This window comes from Eurosta solidaginis, chromosome 2, assembly GCF_040869045.1.
Source record: "Eurosta solidaginis isolate ZX-2024a chromosome 2, ASM4086904v1, whole genome shotgun sequence".
NCBI lineage: Eukaryota > Metazoa > Arthropoda > Insecta > Diptera > Tephritidae > Eurosta > Eurosta solidaginis.
Window position 1 is genome coordinate 165,822,240 of NC_090320.1, and position 16,450 is coordinate 165,838,689.

A 16,450-nucleotide genomic window follows, 5' to 3' on the forward strand; every position below is an offset into this window, starting at 1 on the left:
AAAATCTGACCTCAAGCCGGTAAAGTAAAACTTCTCTCAGCTATTATACTATCGATTTGATTCATTAACCCTATATTAACTTATTTAAATTAATTGTAGTTATAGCTGTAAATCTTTGCTCTCTTACAAAGGCACTGGCCCTCTATGTAAGAACGATTTTAATTCTTTTTTGCCTCAATAATGTGAATAAGCTTAGTAATATGTACAAATGATATTCCTTCTTTAGTAATCAATTTTATTTCTCATTCAGTTATCAGTTTCTAGCTTTCGATTTTGATGAAACTGTGGACATTACGAAGGAAAACTGTCGACTTTTGCTGATTCGGTTAAAAATGGAAGGCTGGGCCATTGGCAAAACAAAAGTATTCCTAAGATACTACAATGACGAATTCTTGGCCAGGTAAAACCTGAAAATTGATTTCCATTTTGTGTATATTTTAACATTTTACTTACAAAATTTTGTGTAGATTATACGAAGTACAAGTGAAAAAAGTTATAAAGGTGCAATCAATGATGAGAGCTTTATTGGCAAGGAAGCGCATGAAAGGAGGCAAGGATGTAAAAAAAGGTAAATATGGGTTAACGAAAGCGAGTGGAAACTGTCAAACCTCTTGTAGGTAATTCATTATTGGCTTCAAAAATATTATATAGGCGCTTTTCTTTTATGAAATATTTACACGAGAGGTGAAAGTTATTGTAACAAAAATTTTCATTTATTCATTGTGCACACAAGTATAAGTTTTATCGAAGTTAACTTAAAGCAAATATCTGTAGTGGAGAGTTATCTACCAACGATATGACTATTGCGGTTTTACACCGTTCATCTTATTGAACTTCCTGTATATACTTGTCCATTTTTGACGTAACAATTTTATTTATCCAATTAACTTTACCACAAATCTTTCGTTCGTATGGAGAACTATTGTAGCAAGCAGACGTTGTCCTATCCAAAAATCATGTTACTACATTTAAAACGTTGCCCTTGCGCCTCCTTACCATTCACTTTCTCATCCTCTTCTGTCGTATATACCATTGCTTGCCTCTTCTACACATTTCCCCTATCTTTTTGCTCTTTTGCTCTTAGCTCCCATCCAACATTTGGACTTCTTTTTCTACTCTAAAACGAACTTCCATTACAACTCTGTCACTTTTTAATAACTTTACAAGTTGATTGCTTTTATGCATTATGAATAGAAATGCCGACAAGCATAGTCAACGATATCGTGACTACTCCGTGCCCTTTTAAGCCCCGAAACTCCCAGAATTATAAACCAAACATTCCAGTGGCGTGCCTAAATGTCTTACGCGTTTGTTTCTTCTACCTTAATGATTGCTTTGTTTATCGTAAATCAGTTTTAAAGGTTCAAATTTTGCGGCTGCCATCTTGGTGTGAAGGCAACGTGCTTGCTCGATACCGTATGTCCTGGGTTCAATCCTCGGCAGGAGCTACATCAAAACACTTAAGAAACCATACTTCTAAATGGCAGTGTTTTCGCAAAGAACCCGAATTTATTTCTGCCATGAAAAGCTTCTCAGCAAAATTTTTTCAGATCTCCCGTTCGGAGTCGGCATAAAATATGTAGGTTCAGTCCTGTGAATTGGCAGGAACAAATTTAAGTAGTTCGACACGAATTGGGAAATAAGCTCTGGCTACATCTCAGCGGAGATATATTTTAATAGAGCTGTATTGTCCACTTTTGAAATTATTAGTCCTTGTAATATGCGATTTCAGAATTTTCAATTTTTCAAACAATTAATTTCCAGCGTATTAACGCAAGATCATCTTAGTTTCAAATTGTAATGGAGTAGAGTTTCGTTCAGTTGAATTTTCATATGGCGGAAGTGATATGATATGCCAGAAAACCGAACGAAAGCCGGCTTGACTTTAGTTTTGCAGACCGACAATGGATTCGTTTTTCACCCAAGTCGGACGTCTTTAAAAAACTTAAGCCTTTGGACCATAATTGATTATAAACTTGGTAATCATCGCATATTTAGTGGAAGATACGCCGATCGGGTACAGTTTTACTCTCTCACCGCAATTTACAACGTTTTTCAAGAGGTGGTTGAGGTGATGAGGAGACCAACAAAGCAATCAATTGATAAAAACCACGCGGACGGGAACATGGCAGCAGAGTAGAAAAGCGTCAGAAAAATATATTTAGTGCCGAAAATAATAAAACATTTGGTGAAAAAATAATCTTAAATTTATTGGAAAACGTTGGAGTGAAAAAAAGTACTCATCATTCAGCGCAAGGATATGGCTATATAAAAAAATTATGGGACATTTTGTATAAGAAAAAAAAAAATCCATTAAACTGTACCTAATGTGAGCTATTTTTAAAAACAAAAAACAAAAAGAAAATAACAGAAATAAGAGTTTGTTAATAAATATATATTTCGCGATTTCAATACAAAATAAATATATATATGTGACAGGAAAAAATTATTTAAATTAGGTGAAATTATCACATGAACACTAGAAAAGTTTTGAAAAACATACATTACGACAAAAAAACGAGAAAGGAAAATAGAGAATCAAACTAAATTTGAACAAAAGTAAATATTTTATATAGTACGACAATACAAAATAAAAGGTGTAAAGTAAAAATTATGTGTGTACAAATATTGCACAAAAATGCATTGAAAGAAATCTGGAAATATTAATTTATGTACAAAAAAAAAATGGGAATAGCAAAAGAACGAACGGTCTATGCATGTAAAATAAGAGTATCAAATGAAGTTAAAGCCCTTCTCATTATAATAAAAAAAATGTTAATATTTGAAGCTGAAAATAGTAAGTGCTATTAAATGTTGTTTTATATAATAAATAGGCGACACGAAACCAAAGAAAAAGGTTTAAAAAGGTGCGGTTAATTCACTATACAAAAAAAAATACACATATTTAGGAAGGATTAATTATCATATCGGTCGTGAAACAAAAAAAGGAAGTTAATAAAAATTTAGTTGCGGCAAAATTTCAGACACCCTAATATTATTTACGCGGTTTCTTACCACTCATCATACTTATATACATACATACATACATGGTTTCTCAAAAATAAATGCAGATCAACACGTATACATGGAAGCGCTTTCATCGTGGGCTGTAGCATTATTTCAAAATGTAAGTCAACCTTTAGTAAATTAAACTTTTCTCTTTGATTGTGTTTGGTATTTCATTATGCAGAGAGTGCGTTATGTTAGCATTGTTGTAGAGGCATGGCGAAACGATACAAGGTGGCAGGATAGAACAGCTGATTATAAACTTTTTTTATTTGATTTGATACATCAACTTCCGGCGCAGTACGATTTTGATATTTGTCCATCGAATTTACAAAAAAAAAGTACATGGGATTTCTATTTATGTATGTAGGTATGTCACCATGCTGCCACCTTGTATCGTTCCGCCATGTGTAGAGGTGAGTTAAGTTTGATCAAAAAGTTTCATGTGAACTCTTTGGTTAGATATTTAAAAAGAGTTAGCTTTTATAATTTTTTTTGGATAGAGTTTGAAAAAAAAATGTTCGAAGTTTGAAGTACCAATGTTGCGAAATCACTAACATTATTGCTCTCTGCTAATGTGAAATAACAACCACACATGCATTATAATTTATTCCCCGAATTTAATATGGATTTTACATTGGTCATCTCTGTAAAAATTTATGTATGAGAAGGTGGGTGGCCGTGGTGTTACATGAACATGCACATAGATTACGTGGTGCACCTTTAACAGCGTTGCAAGTGAAGCTTTAATTGTGTACATTTTTTTGATAACGTTAACACATGATAACAGTGTTTGTACAATTATTTTTACGCCTCCTATAAAACAACATTAGTAGCATAAAACTGGGCAAATAATCTTTAAAAAAAAGGAGAAAGTTTCAATCCTGTTAATTTTAAGATTATGCGAATTCCACACAGAAGCTTTATTAAATCATAAAAAATTGTTTATGAAACAATTAAATTTTCCAACTTTTTACATACAACCATTAGCTTCACCAGTTGCGACACGGTAAAATTTCATATTTCTTTTTTTACATACAAAAAAAAGTTAAATGGAAAATTGTCTTTTTTTTGGACTTTGTGAGCAATTTGAATAGAACGCAGGTGTAGTTATGTATAGACATCACACCTGAGCGTACTGGTTTTATTCAAAAGCCGTTTTATCTTGTGCTGCCAATGCTGCAGGAGTTCAACTGCAGATATTTACTTTTTCAGCTTTTTATTAAATTTTGAAAATAATAAATCTTTAACTTTCATTTGTTGTTAGAAAAAGGAATAAAGTTCTAAGCACCAATCTAAGTCGACTAGATTTGGTATTCCATTAGGCATTCAATATTGCGCTGATTAAATAATCAGAAACCTATATTTTTGTGTGTGGAATTAAGCTCAATAAGAGCCTTGATATAGAAAAGCTGATTTATGACATCGCAAGCTGTCTATGTGAAATTGCGATTAGGTTAAACATATACATGTAAAATTTAGAACGTATAAGTTACCACTACATAAAATTTTTTTGATTTAAATAAAATGTATTGATTATGTGAATGAAGTGAAATCCAATATGATCGAGTAAATTTAATTGTGGTGGTAACTAAGTAAAAGGGTAAGTGATCCTCACATAGGGACATTAAAAAAATTTCATGTGCAGATTTGAATGTCAAGGTAGGGAGGGTATAGAAGCACGAGCGCCTCGGCATCTAAGCAGCTCATTTTTAGGGGAAGGAATTTTTTAGCCATGAGATTGTATCGCTTTTATTAACAGCAGAGTTTTATTTTTTGTTTTTGTTCGTTAGTGGGAAATTAGTGCACCAAATAAATTTTTTGTGATAAATAAACAGGTAATCTGAAATAAAATGTAATGGTGTGCTGTGAGGAAAGGTCGCGAACCACCCACCACTTTTTTGCTAGCCAATAGACGGGTACCGATGGTCCTACTCCTCGCAGTGTGAGCAAGTTAAAAGACCTTAAGTCCTTTTTGGATATTTTTCAGTACCAAAAACAATACAAAATGGCGCCCAACGTGGGGCAAGAAAAGCAAGGTAGAGCCAAGAAAAATATATATGTATACATTGTATATGTATACACATACATAATAATTTGCAACTTTAACATCTGCAATCATCATTTTGCTCCACAGTGTACTGGTTTCATTTTAGTAATACGTTTTTAATCTTTCCATCATTCCTACATGTTCATTCTTATGTATCTTTATATAAGTATCAGATTTAGATCAAAAATATTTTTTCGTTCATATTAGAAAGAAATATGTTGTGAATCCTCGCAGGATTATCGACTATGGGGCGTGTTTAAGACCCAGTAGAATCGAGCGTCTGGCTCTTCTTGACTGTTTTCTTTTCTTTTTTAATCAACTTTAGAATACAATCCCTAAAAATCTATAAAGGAACAGTGTACAAAGTATAAGTGATTTGCTTGGAAATACCAAGTTATCGACGTAGTTCATTATTTAGTCCAAAATCATCCTCTACTTAAAATAATGTACCACTACAAAATATCTGTCAGCAATAGCCCAAGTAAATGCCAGCTATAACTTCTTCCCGTTCGATGTTCACTTTCCCATCATGAAGTTACCACCTTAAGAGTTATATTTCTTATTTTTCGAAATTTTGAAAAACAAAGCACTATGGCAGTAGTACGTAGTAATGAAAATCTTTCACTGGTACCAGAAAGCTCAGAGGCCGAAGGTAATATTTGTACCATCTGTCAACAAGACCTCAAATCAGATCAGGAAGTGCGTAAAACTTTATGTAACCATATATATCACACAGAGTGTATCAGAAGTTGGTTATCCACTTCACAACAATGTCCATATTTTATAAGGGCTTGTAATTTTCGCGAATTGCCAAAGATTACGATCGGTAAAAGTAATAATCCGACATTTTCCGATCGGACTCAAACTTCACAAGGACGAAGAGGAGCGTTACCCAGATACAATTTTCGATACAATTCTAAGCGCCGACTGTATAACGAGAGTAATAGTAATAACGTATCACAACCAACTAATAACGATGATCAAAATCGCTCTTTACCTTTGATAAATATTAATTCTGAAAATCGAAATAATCGTTTTCGGGTAAACGATAATACCCGGCAAAACGTTAATTCAAACTTAGTTGATAGTAGCCAAATATCTCCAATCGTCGATGCAGCTATTGAGCGATTGAGAGCCAACCTAAATCCCAATACCCCGAATACAACACTGTATCCGGATAATGACCAAATACGACAGGATCAGCAAGGTTTTCAGCCAGCTAACGTTCCATCCATTCGCCAGGATAAAATAACTACCATAATACAAAACTGGCATGTAAAATTTGACGGTTCAGCTGACGGACTAACTTGCAACGAGTTTATATATCGTGTCCATGCGCTGACAGCGGAAAGTTTAAATAACAATTTTAATGCAGTTTGCAAAAATCTACACATTTTGCTTGCTGGAAAAGCCAAAACCTGGTATTGGCGGTATCACAAACAAGTACCGGTAATCGACCGGAATTATTTCTGTACTGCGTTAAGGTATGAATTCAAAGATTACCGTTCGACATACGACCTACATGAGGAAATAAGGAACAGAAAGCAACTTCCAAATGAAACTTTTGTAACTTTTTATGACTCAATAATGTCCATGATATATCGACTCCCCATACGAATGGAAGAGCACGAATTAGTAGATTTGCTAACTAGGAATTTGCGTCCCGATATCCGACATGAGCTTCTATATGTCCCTGTACTTTCAGTAGCACATCTACGAAAGTTAGTACAAATGAGGGAAAATCTGTTAAATGAAGCCACATATCGACGAACACCCCTACCCCGGACCAATCCCCCAACATATGCTCCGATACGCAATGTTGCATCGTTAGAGGCAGGTAAAATGGAAGAAATCAGCTCGGATTTTGAGGAAGCACAAGTATCGGCAGTGGAGGTACCCTCCGATCACATCCGGCAACTAATCTGTTGGAACTGTAATGAAGATATGTGCACTAAGGTACGTAACATATTTTGTTACAGATGTGGTGCTAAAAATATATACAAACCCCAATGCGAAACTTGCATGTCCAGGCCAAAAAACCCCCCGAAGAAGACGTTCGACCACAAGCGAACGCCAACAACCCGAAAAATTTGAGTTAAACGGTGAAAAAATTCAAATTAATTCCGATAGTGATTTAGGATTCGACCAAACGTTAGGTGTAGAAAACTCCCACAACCATAAAATTTTAAAACGAGATATCGATTCGAAAGAAGTCGATAAACTCATTTACCCACGCAAACCATTACATGAGCAAATACGTAACTATATTGAGGCAAGAAACAGAATTTTCCAGGATCATCCTGAACCCAATAAATATTCAATAAAAACAAAAGATCAACCTTGCGACTTAGGCGCTTTTGGAAAGCAATTAAAATAAAATAAATAAATAAAGCAATTAAAGACAGGAAAAAGATGTTAATATCGTCTATTTTAAATGAAGAAAATGCTAGGTATTATGCAAAAGTAAAGCTTCTTGACCGCGAGATGTTCGGATTGCTAGATACAGGTGCGAATATCAGTTAACCTATACAACTGACTAGTTTAGCCAAAGAGGATTTGTTAAAATTATCCGAGTTCCGAAAATTTAAATCTAATGTCAAGACAACAGATGGAAAATATGAAACAATAACTGGTTATCTTGATATAAATATAGAATACAAGGCAAAAATTAAAAGGATAAATCTTTGTATAATTCCATCTATAAGCCAAAACCTCATTTTTGGAGTTGATTTTTGGAATTTGTTTGAATTGGCTCCAAGCATAATTAGTAGTATTTCTTCCAACGACAAATGTCAAATTAGTTCAAATTGGGATAATCCACACATAAGTGAAAACTATAAATCTATTTTGTATCCGCTGACCGAGAGTCAACGTCAGCAGCTAGGAGCAGTTAAGTTACTTTTTCCTGATTTCGAAAAACAAGGACTCGGCAGGACAAGTCTCTTGCGACACGAGAGTGACGTAGGAGATGCAAAGGCAATAAAGCAACGTTTTTATCCAGTTCCCCAGCAGTAGAGAAATTAATGTATCAAGAGGTAGATAGGACGCTGAAGTTAGGAGTTATTGAAAAGTCTCAAAGTCCTTGGAGCTCGCCAATGCATATGGTTATAAAACCCAATAAAATTCGACTGTGTCTAGATGCAAGAAAAATAAAAGAAGTAAAAAGGAAGGATGCATACCCACTCCCGTCAATTGAAGGCATATGCTCTAGATTGCCAGCGGCAAATATTATAACTAAAATCGATTTAAAGGATGCCTTTTGGCAGATTCCTTTGGCAGAGGAAGCCAAAGAAATTACAGCTTTTACTGTGCCTGGACGTCCTTTGTATCAATTTGTTGTGATGTCTTTCGGTTTATGTAACGCTGCGCAAACTATGTCTCCTTTAATGGACGAAATTATTCCAGCTGACCTCCGAACATGTGTATTTGTATATTTAGACGATCTTTGTATCGTATCAGACACCTTTGAATCGCATTAACGATTTTTGTTAGGATAGCTGGGCAATTTAGAAAAGCGAATTTGACAATTAACATCAGTAAGAGCCAATTTTGTGTAACAGAAATAAAATATCTGGGATATGTTATTGGTAATGGTGGCATTGCGACGGATCCAGAGAAAATTGAGTCGATTAAGGACTGGCCAATACCGAGAAATATTAAACAAGTTAGAGGCTTTCTAGGTTTAGCGGGATGGTACAGAAGATTCATAGAAAACTTTTCGGACATAGCTTATCCCATAACTGAGGTTTTGTCTACCAAACGCAAGTTTGAATGAACTGAAGCTGCCCAATTAGCATTTGAGAAAATTAAAGAACTTTTAATGAATGCTCGGGTTTTACAGAACCCAGATTTTTTCAAAAAATTCTATGTTCATTGCGACGCCAGCGATTACGGAATAGGTGCCGTGTTAATACAGCTAGACAGTGAAGGAACTGAACGCCCAATAGCCTTTATGTCAAAGAAATTAAACTCTGCTCAAAGGAACTATAGCTTTACGGAGCGTGAGTGTTTGGCAGCAATAGAATCAATAGAACGCTTTAGGTGTTACATAGAAATGCAAGAATTTGAGATTATTACAGACCACTCTAGTCTCGTGTGGCTTATGAGGCAACCAAAGTTAAGTGGCCACTTGGCAAGGTGGGCGCTTAAGCTGCAGAGCTATAAATTTTCCATTAGCCATAGAAAAGGAAAGGAAAATATAGTTCCCGATGCACATGCTTTGCGAAGAGCTTTTTTCTTTAGAGATTGAATCAGAAATCGATCTGGATTCTTTTTACTTTTCTAGTGAAGAATACCAAGCCTTTAAATCAAAGATTTCTGAAAACAAAGAGAAATTTCTGGACATTAAGGTTGTATATAAATTTATTTACATACGCACAGAGCACTCAGATGGTACGCCTGTCACCGAAGAATGCGATTGGAAACTGTGGATCCCTAGTGAACTTCGTAAAGATGTCATGTCGCGTGCTCACGACCATATTATTTCTTCTCACGGCGGGATTCATAAGACACTGGATCTTATACGCCGCAAGTTCTATTGGCCAGGATTAGCTCGAGATGTTAAAACCTACGTAGGTAATTGTAAAGTATGCAAATCGACCAAAGCTCCAAATGTTATATTGCGACCTCCAATGGGAAATCAAGTTAGTACGACAAGAACAAGAAGTATTCCGTCGTAATTTTGCACAAACTAATTTCGAGAAGAATTTCAATGCAAAATTAAGAAAAGCTTTTTAAAAGCGAGAGTTCGCAAGAAGTTGGGTAACTCCTACTACGTCTTAGAAGATATGCAAGGGAAGATCGCGGGAACATTTCATGCCAAAGATATCAAAGTTTGATCGCCTTTTTTCAAGCTAATTCACCGATTTAAAATAAATCGTTAATTATCCAGTTTGTAATGTGCGATTTCAGAATTTTCAATTTTTCAAACAATTAATTTCCAGCGTATTAACGCAAGATCATCTTAGTTTCAAATTGTAATAGAGTAGAGTTTCGTTCAATTGTATTTCCATTTGGCGGAAGTCATATGATATGCCAGAAAACCGAACGAAAACCGGCTTGGCTTTAGTTTTGCAGACCGACAATCCTTTTTTTGGATTCGTTTTTCACCTAAGTCGGACGTCTTTAAAAAACATAAGCCTTTGGACCATAATTGATTATAAACTTGGTAATCATCGCATATTTAGTGGGAGATACACCGATCGGGTACAGTTTTACTCTCTCACCACAATTTACAACGTTTTTCAAGGGGTGGTTGAGGTAATGTAGGAGACCAACAAAGCAATCAATTGATAAAAACCACGTGGAAGGAAACATGGCAGCAGAGTAGAAGAGCGTCAAAAAAATATATTTAGTGCCGAAAATAATAAAACATTTGGTGAAAAAATAATCTTAAATTTATTGGAAAACGTTGAAGTGAAAAAAGTGGTCATCATTCAGCGCAAGGATATGCCTATATAAAAAAATGATGGGAAATTTTGTATAAGAAAAAAAATAATCCATTAAATTGTTCCTAATGTGAGCTATTTAAAAAAACAACAGAAATAAGAGTTTGTTAATAAATATATGTTTCGCGAATTCAATACAAAAGAAATATATATATGCGACAGGAAAAAATTATTTAAATTAGGTGAAATTATCACATGGACACTAGAAAAGTTTTCAAAAACATACATTACGACAAAAAAAACGAGAAAGGAAAATAGAGAATCGAACTAAATTTGAACATAAGTAAATAATTTTATATAGTACGACAATACAAAACAAAAGGTGTAAAGTAAAAATTATGTGAGTAAAAATATTGCACAAAAATGCATTGAAAGAAATCTGGAAATACTAATTTATGTACAAAAAAAAAGGGGAATAGCAAAAGAACGAACGGTATATGCATGTAAAATAAGAGTGTCAAATGAAGTTAAAGCCCTTCTCATTATAATAAAAAAATGTTAATATTTGAAGCTGAAAATAGTAAGTGCTATTAAATGTTGTTTTATATAATAAATAGGCGACACGAAACCAAAGAAAAAGGTTTAAAAAGGTGCGGTTAATTCACTATACAAAAAAAAATACACATATTTACGAAGGATTAATTATCATATCGGTCGTAAAACAAAAAAAAAATAGAAGTTAATAAAAATTTAGTCGCTGCAAAATTTCAGACACCCTAATATTACTTACGCGATTTCTTACCACTCATCATACTTATATACATACACACATGGTTTCTCAAAAATAAATGCAGATCAACACACATACATGGAAGCGCTTTCATCGTGGGCTGTAGCAGTAATTCAAAATGTAAATCAACCTTTAGTAAATTAAACTTTTCTCTTTGATTGTGTTTGGTATTTCATTACGCAGAGAGTGCGTTATGTTAGCATTGTTGTAGAGGTGAGTTAAGTTTGATCAAAAAGTTTCATGTGAACTCTTTGGTTAGATATTTAAAAAGAGTTAGATTTAAACATTCACTAACATTATTGCTCTCTGCTAATGTGAAATAACAACCACACATGCATTATAATTTATTCCCCGAATTTAATATGGATTTTACATTGGTCATCTCTGTAAAAATTTATGTATGAGAAGGTGGGTGGCCGTGGTGTTACATGCACATAGATTACGTGGTGCACCTTTAACAGCGTTGCAAGTGAAGCTTTAATTGTGTACATTTTTTTGATAGCGTTAACACACGATAACAGTGTTTGTACAATTATTTTTACGCCTCCTATAAAACAACATTAGTAGCATAAAACTGGGCAAATAATCTTTAAAAAAAAGGAGGAAGTTTCAATCCTTTTAATTTTAAGGTTATGGGAATTCCACACAGAAGCTTTATTAAATCATTAAAATTTTTTTATGAAACAATTAAATTTTCCATCTTTTTACACACAACCATTAGCTTCATCAGTTGCGACACGGTAAAATTTCATATTTCTTTTTTTACATACAAAAAAAAAGTCAAATGGAAAATTGTCTTTTTTTTGGACTTTGTGAACGATTTGTATAAAACGCAGGTGTAGTTATGTATAGACATCACACCTGAGCGTAAAGGTACTGGTTTTATTCAAAAGCCGTTTTATCTTGTGCTGCCAATGCTGCAGGAGTTCAACTGCAGATATTTACTTTTTCAGCTTTTTATTAAATATTGAAAATAATAAATCTCTAACTTTCATTTGTTGTTAGAAAAAACAATAAAGTTCTAAGCACCAATCTAAGTCGACTAGATTTGGTATTCCATTAGGCATTCAATATTGCGCTGATTAAATAATTAAAAACCTATATTTTTGTGTGTGGAATTAAGCTCAATAAGGGCCTTGATATAGAAAAGCTGATTTATGACATCGCAAGCTGTCTGTGTGAAATTGTGTTTAGGTTAAACATATACTGTAAAATTTAGAACGTATAAGTTACCACTACATACAAATTTTTTTGATTTAAATAAGATGTATTGATTAAAAGGGTAAGCGATCCTCACATAGGGACATTAACAAAATTTCATGTGTAGATTTGAATGTAAAGGTAGGGAGGGTATAGAAGCACGAGCGCCCCGACATCTAGGCAGCTCATTTTTAAGCGAAGGAATTTTTTAGCCATGAGATTGTATCGCCTTTATTAACAGCAGAGTTTTATTTTTTTTGTACGTTAGTGAGAAATTAGTGCACCAAATAAATTTTTTGTGATAAATAAACAGGGACTCTGAAATAAAATGTAATGGGGTCTGATACTGTGAGAAAAGGTCGCGAACCGCCCCCCACTGTTTTGCTAGCCAATAGACGGGTCCCGATGGACCTACTCCTCGCAGTGTGAGCAAGTTAAAACACCTTAAGTCTTTTTTGGATATTTTTCAATACCAAAAACTTTACATCCTTTGAAAAGAAATTCATATACATTATAAATAAATAAATACAAGGCTCGATAACTTCCGAAGAGATTTTCTTAGGAGTCGGCATAATACATGTACCTATACTCAAAAAAAAAGTATCACTATTAATTTAATACACGATGTGCAAAAATGAAATTATAAACGGTATCATTTTCGTGTTATCAATGCAACGATAAATATTATAAAAAGTATAATTAAAAGTATCAATTTTGTATCTTGACTATTGATTTGCCCATGGAAAATATTTGTTTCGCCCTTAAAATGTATCAAAATGATACCTGTATAAATTTCATAGTTTCATTATGATAACATTTAATATTAGATTGATTATAAAACGCATTAAATTTTTATGTAGTCTATTAACTTGACAAATACAAGTATCAAACTAATATTTCGAAAATGTCAATAACATAAGATCATTGATGACGAAAAAAAGATACGCAAAAATTGCACATTGATGCCTAGATGGCAGCGCCTTGATGATAACTTTTTTTTTGAGTGTAGGTTCTATCCCTCCAATTTGTGGGAAAAATTAAAAGGAGCGCGAAGCAAATTGGAAGAGAAGCTAGGCCAAAAATTTCTTCGGAGGTTATAGCGCCTTGTATTTTTTTGTATTGCTTTAAAAAAGCTGTGTTTAACGTCCCGACAAATTATTCAATTCAATCAAATTTGATAGAATTTTAATACATTACAACGCTTATCTAGTACTTGAGAACACCTCTCGTATATGCTCTGATTATTTCAGCAATAGGCCAAAACTGCTGTGTTATAAACCGGAAGTAGCTTTAAACATAAATGCAAATCCTAAAGAAAATATCTACGCCACCAATTTTATTTTTGAAAATAGAGTATTGCGCTAGGCAGCCTGGTTTCCGGATCGTAGGAAAGGCACGCCAATGAAACAATCATTTGATTTTCAGGAGTTGTAACTTCCTGGTTAGCAAATGAAATTATTCAGAAAAACCACCGTTAAAGCGAACCTAGTTAAATACCGTTTGACTACTTAATATATATACCTATTGTGGAAGTATGCAGTGAATTATTAGGTAAACGGGCTGTGGTTCTTGGTATCATATTTAGGTCTGAGAAAAACTCGCTAACAACTACGCCCACTTTTCACAAAAATGGCAATATATTTATGACATATAACTTTGTTACTATTATAGATTTTCGTTCTGTTTTGTTGATTTTCCTACAGCGTGGATAATTTATATATATTGGAACGATTTTCCGTCATACCTTGTCAAATTTGGTTTAGACAAACCAGTTTCGGCGTGGGGCTATCATCATGTTTTCAAATATGTTCAGACGTCGGCCTTTTGCTTACACGTGTAGAACCTTGACCATGGATGAATGGATTTGCAACTCTTTGTGTCGAGAGAGCGCTGTCAAAATGAACATTTTTGTTAATGATGCCACTCCAAACAAAAATGAATAGATCTGAATATGGGGATTTTTTACAGACATTTCGGCGATTATAGTTTCAATCATTTAATAAAATGATAGTCGTAAAATATTCATTTCTTTAACCTTTTTTTTACAATAATACGACTAGTTAGTGTTAAATATAAACAAATCTAAGTAAAATTTACATTTTGATTAAACTAATTAGTCAAATATTGTAACGCATTTAACTCACAGTGAAAACCATATATTCTTTTGAAATTTCAGTAAATCAAACCTATGATTAGTAGTAGTTAACATCATTTAATAGATAGGGCTTATCCTACATGTCTGACGTTCCAGGTTCTGTGATCAAAATAGACTGGTTGCATCGGGACTTCATATTTACAAAACCTGTTTTTATACTCAGTTGACCAGAGCTCACAGAGTATATTAAGTTTGATTGGATAACGGTTGGTTGTACATATATAAAGGAATCGAGATAGATATAGACTTCCATATATCAAAATAATCAGGATCGAAAAAAAATTTGATTGAGCCATGTCCGTCCGTCCGTCCGTCCGTTAACAGGATAACATGAGTAAATTTTGAGGTATCTTGATGAAATTTGCTATGTAGGTTCCTGAGCACTCATCTCAGATCGCTATTTAAAATGAACGATATCGGACTATAACCACGCCCACTTTTTCGATATCGACAATTTCGAAAAACCGAAAAAGTGCGATAATTCATTACAAAAGACAGCTAAAGCGACGAAACTTGGTAGATGAGTTGAACTTATGAGGCAGAATAGAAAATTAGTAAAATTTTGGACAATGGGCGTGGCACCGCCCACTTTTAGAAGAAGGTAATTTAAAACTTTTGCAAGCTGTAATTTGGCAGTCGTTGAAGATATCATTATGAAATTTGGCAGGAACGTTACTCCTATTACTATATGTACGCTTAATAAAAATTAGCAAAATCGGGAAAGGACCACGCCCACTTTAAAAAAAAAATTTTTTTTAAGTAAAATTTTAACAAAAAATTTAATATCTTTACAGTATATAAGTAAATTATGTCAACATTCAACTCCAGTAATGATATCGTGCAACAAAATACAAAAATAAAATAAAATTTCAAAATGGGTGTGGCTCCGCCCTTTTTTATTTAATTTGTCTAGGATACTTTTAACGCCATAAGTCGAACAAAAATTAACCAATCCTTTTGAAATTTGGTAGGGGCATAGATTTTATGACGCTAACTGTTTTCTGTGAAAATGGGCGAAATCGGTTTATGCCACGCCCAGTTTTTATACACAGTCTTCCGTCTGTCCTTCCGCATGGCCGTTAACACGATAACTTGAGTAAATTTTGAGGTATCTTGATGAAATTTGGTACGTAGGTTCCTGGGCACTCATCTCAGATCGCTATTTAAAATTAACGAAATCGGACCGTAACCTCGCCCACTTTTTCGATATCGAAAATTACGAAAAATGAAAAAAATGCCATAATTCTATACCAAATACGAAAAGAGGGATGAAACATGGTAATTGGATTGGTTTATTGACGCGAAATATAACTTTAGAAAAAACTTTGTAAAATGGTTGTGACACCTACCATATTAAGTAGAAGAAAATGAAAAAGTTCTGCAGGGCGAAATAAAGAACCCTTGAAATTTTGGCAGGTATTACATATATAAATAAATTAGCGGTATCCAACAGATGATGTTCTGGGTCACCCTGGTCCACATTTTGGTCGATATCTGGAAAACGCCTTCACATATATAACTACCACCACTCCCTTTTAAAGCTCTCATTAATACCTTTCACTTGATACCCATATCGTACAAACAAATTCTAGAGTCACCCCTGGTCCACCTTTATGGAAATATCTCGAAAAGGCGTCCACCTATAGAACTAAGGCCCACTCCCTTTTAAAATACTCATTAACACCTTTCATTGGATACCCATATCGTACAACCAAATTCTAGAGTCACCCCTGGTCCACCTTTATGGCGATATCTCGAAAAGGCGTCCACCTATAGAACTAAGGTCCACGCCCTTTTAAAATACTAATTAACACCTTTCATTTGATACCCATATTGTACAAACGCATTTTAGAGTCACCCCT

The 16,450-nt window shown here is 34.0% G+C and overlaps 1 protein-coding gene across 4 annotated transcripts in view; it reads left to right on the forward strand.

Annotated features, from left to right (window-relative positions):
• The window catches only part of ninaC (STKc_myosinIII_N_like and MYSc_Myo21 domain-containing protein ninaC), a 2,219,740-nt gene that overhangs the window by 1,440,755 nt on the left and 762,535 nt on the right, over window positions 1-16,450 (forward strand). For all 4 annotated transcript variants that reach the window (XM_067766366.1, XM_067766367.1, XM_067766369.1 and 1 more), the window contains 2 exons: window positions 251-400; window positions 468-568. In XM_067766366.1, the coding sequence (XP_067622467.1) occupies window positions 251-400; window positions 468-568 (251 nt within the window). The remainder of the gene's footprint in view (window positions 1-250; window positions 401-467; window positions 569-16,450) is intronic.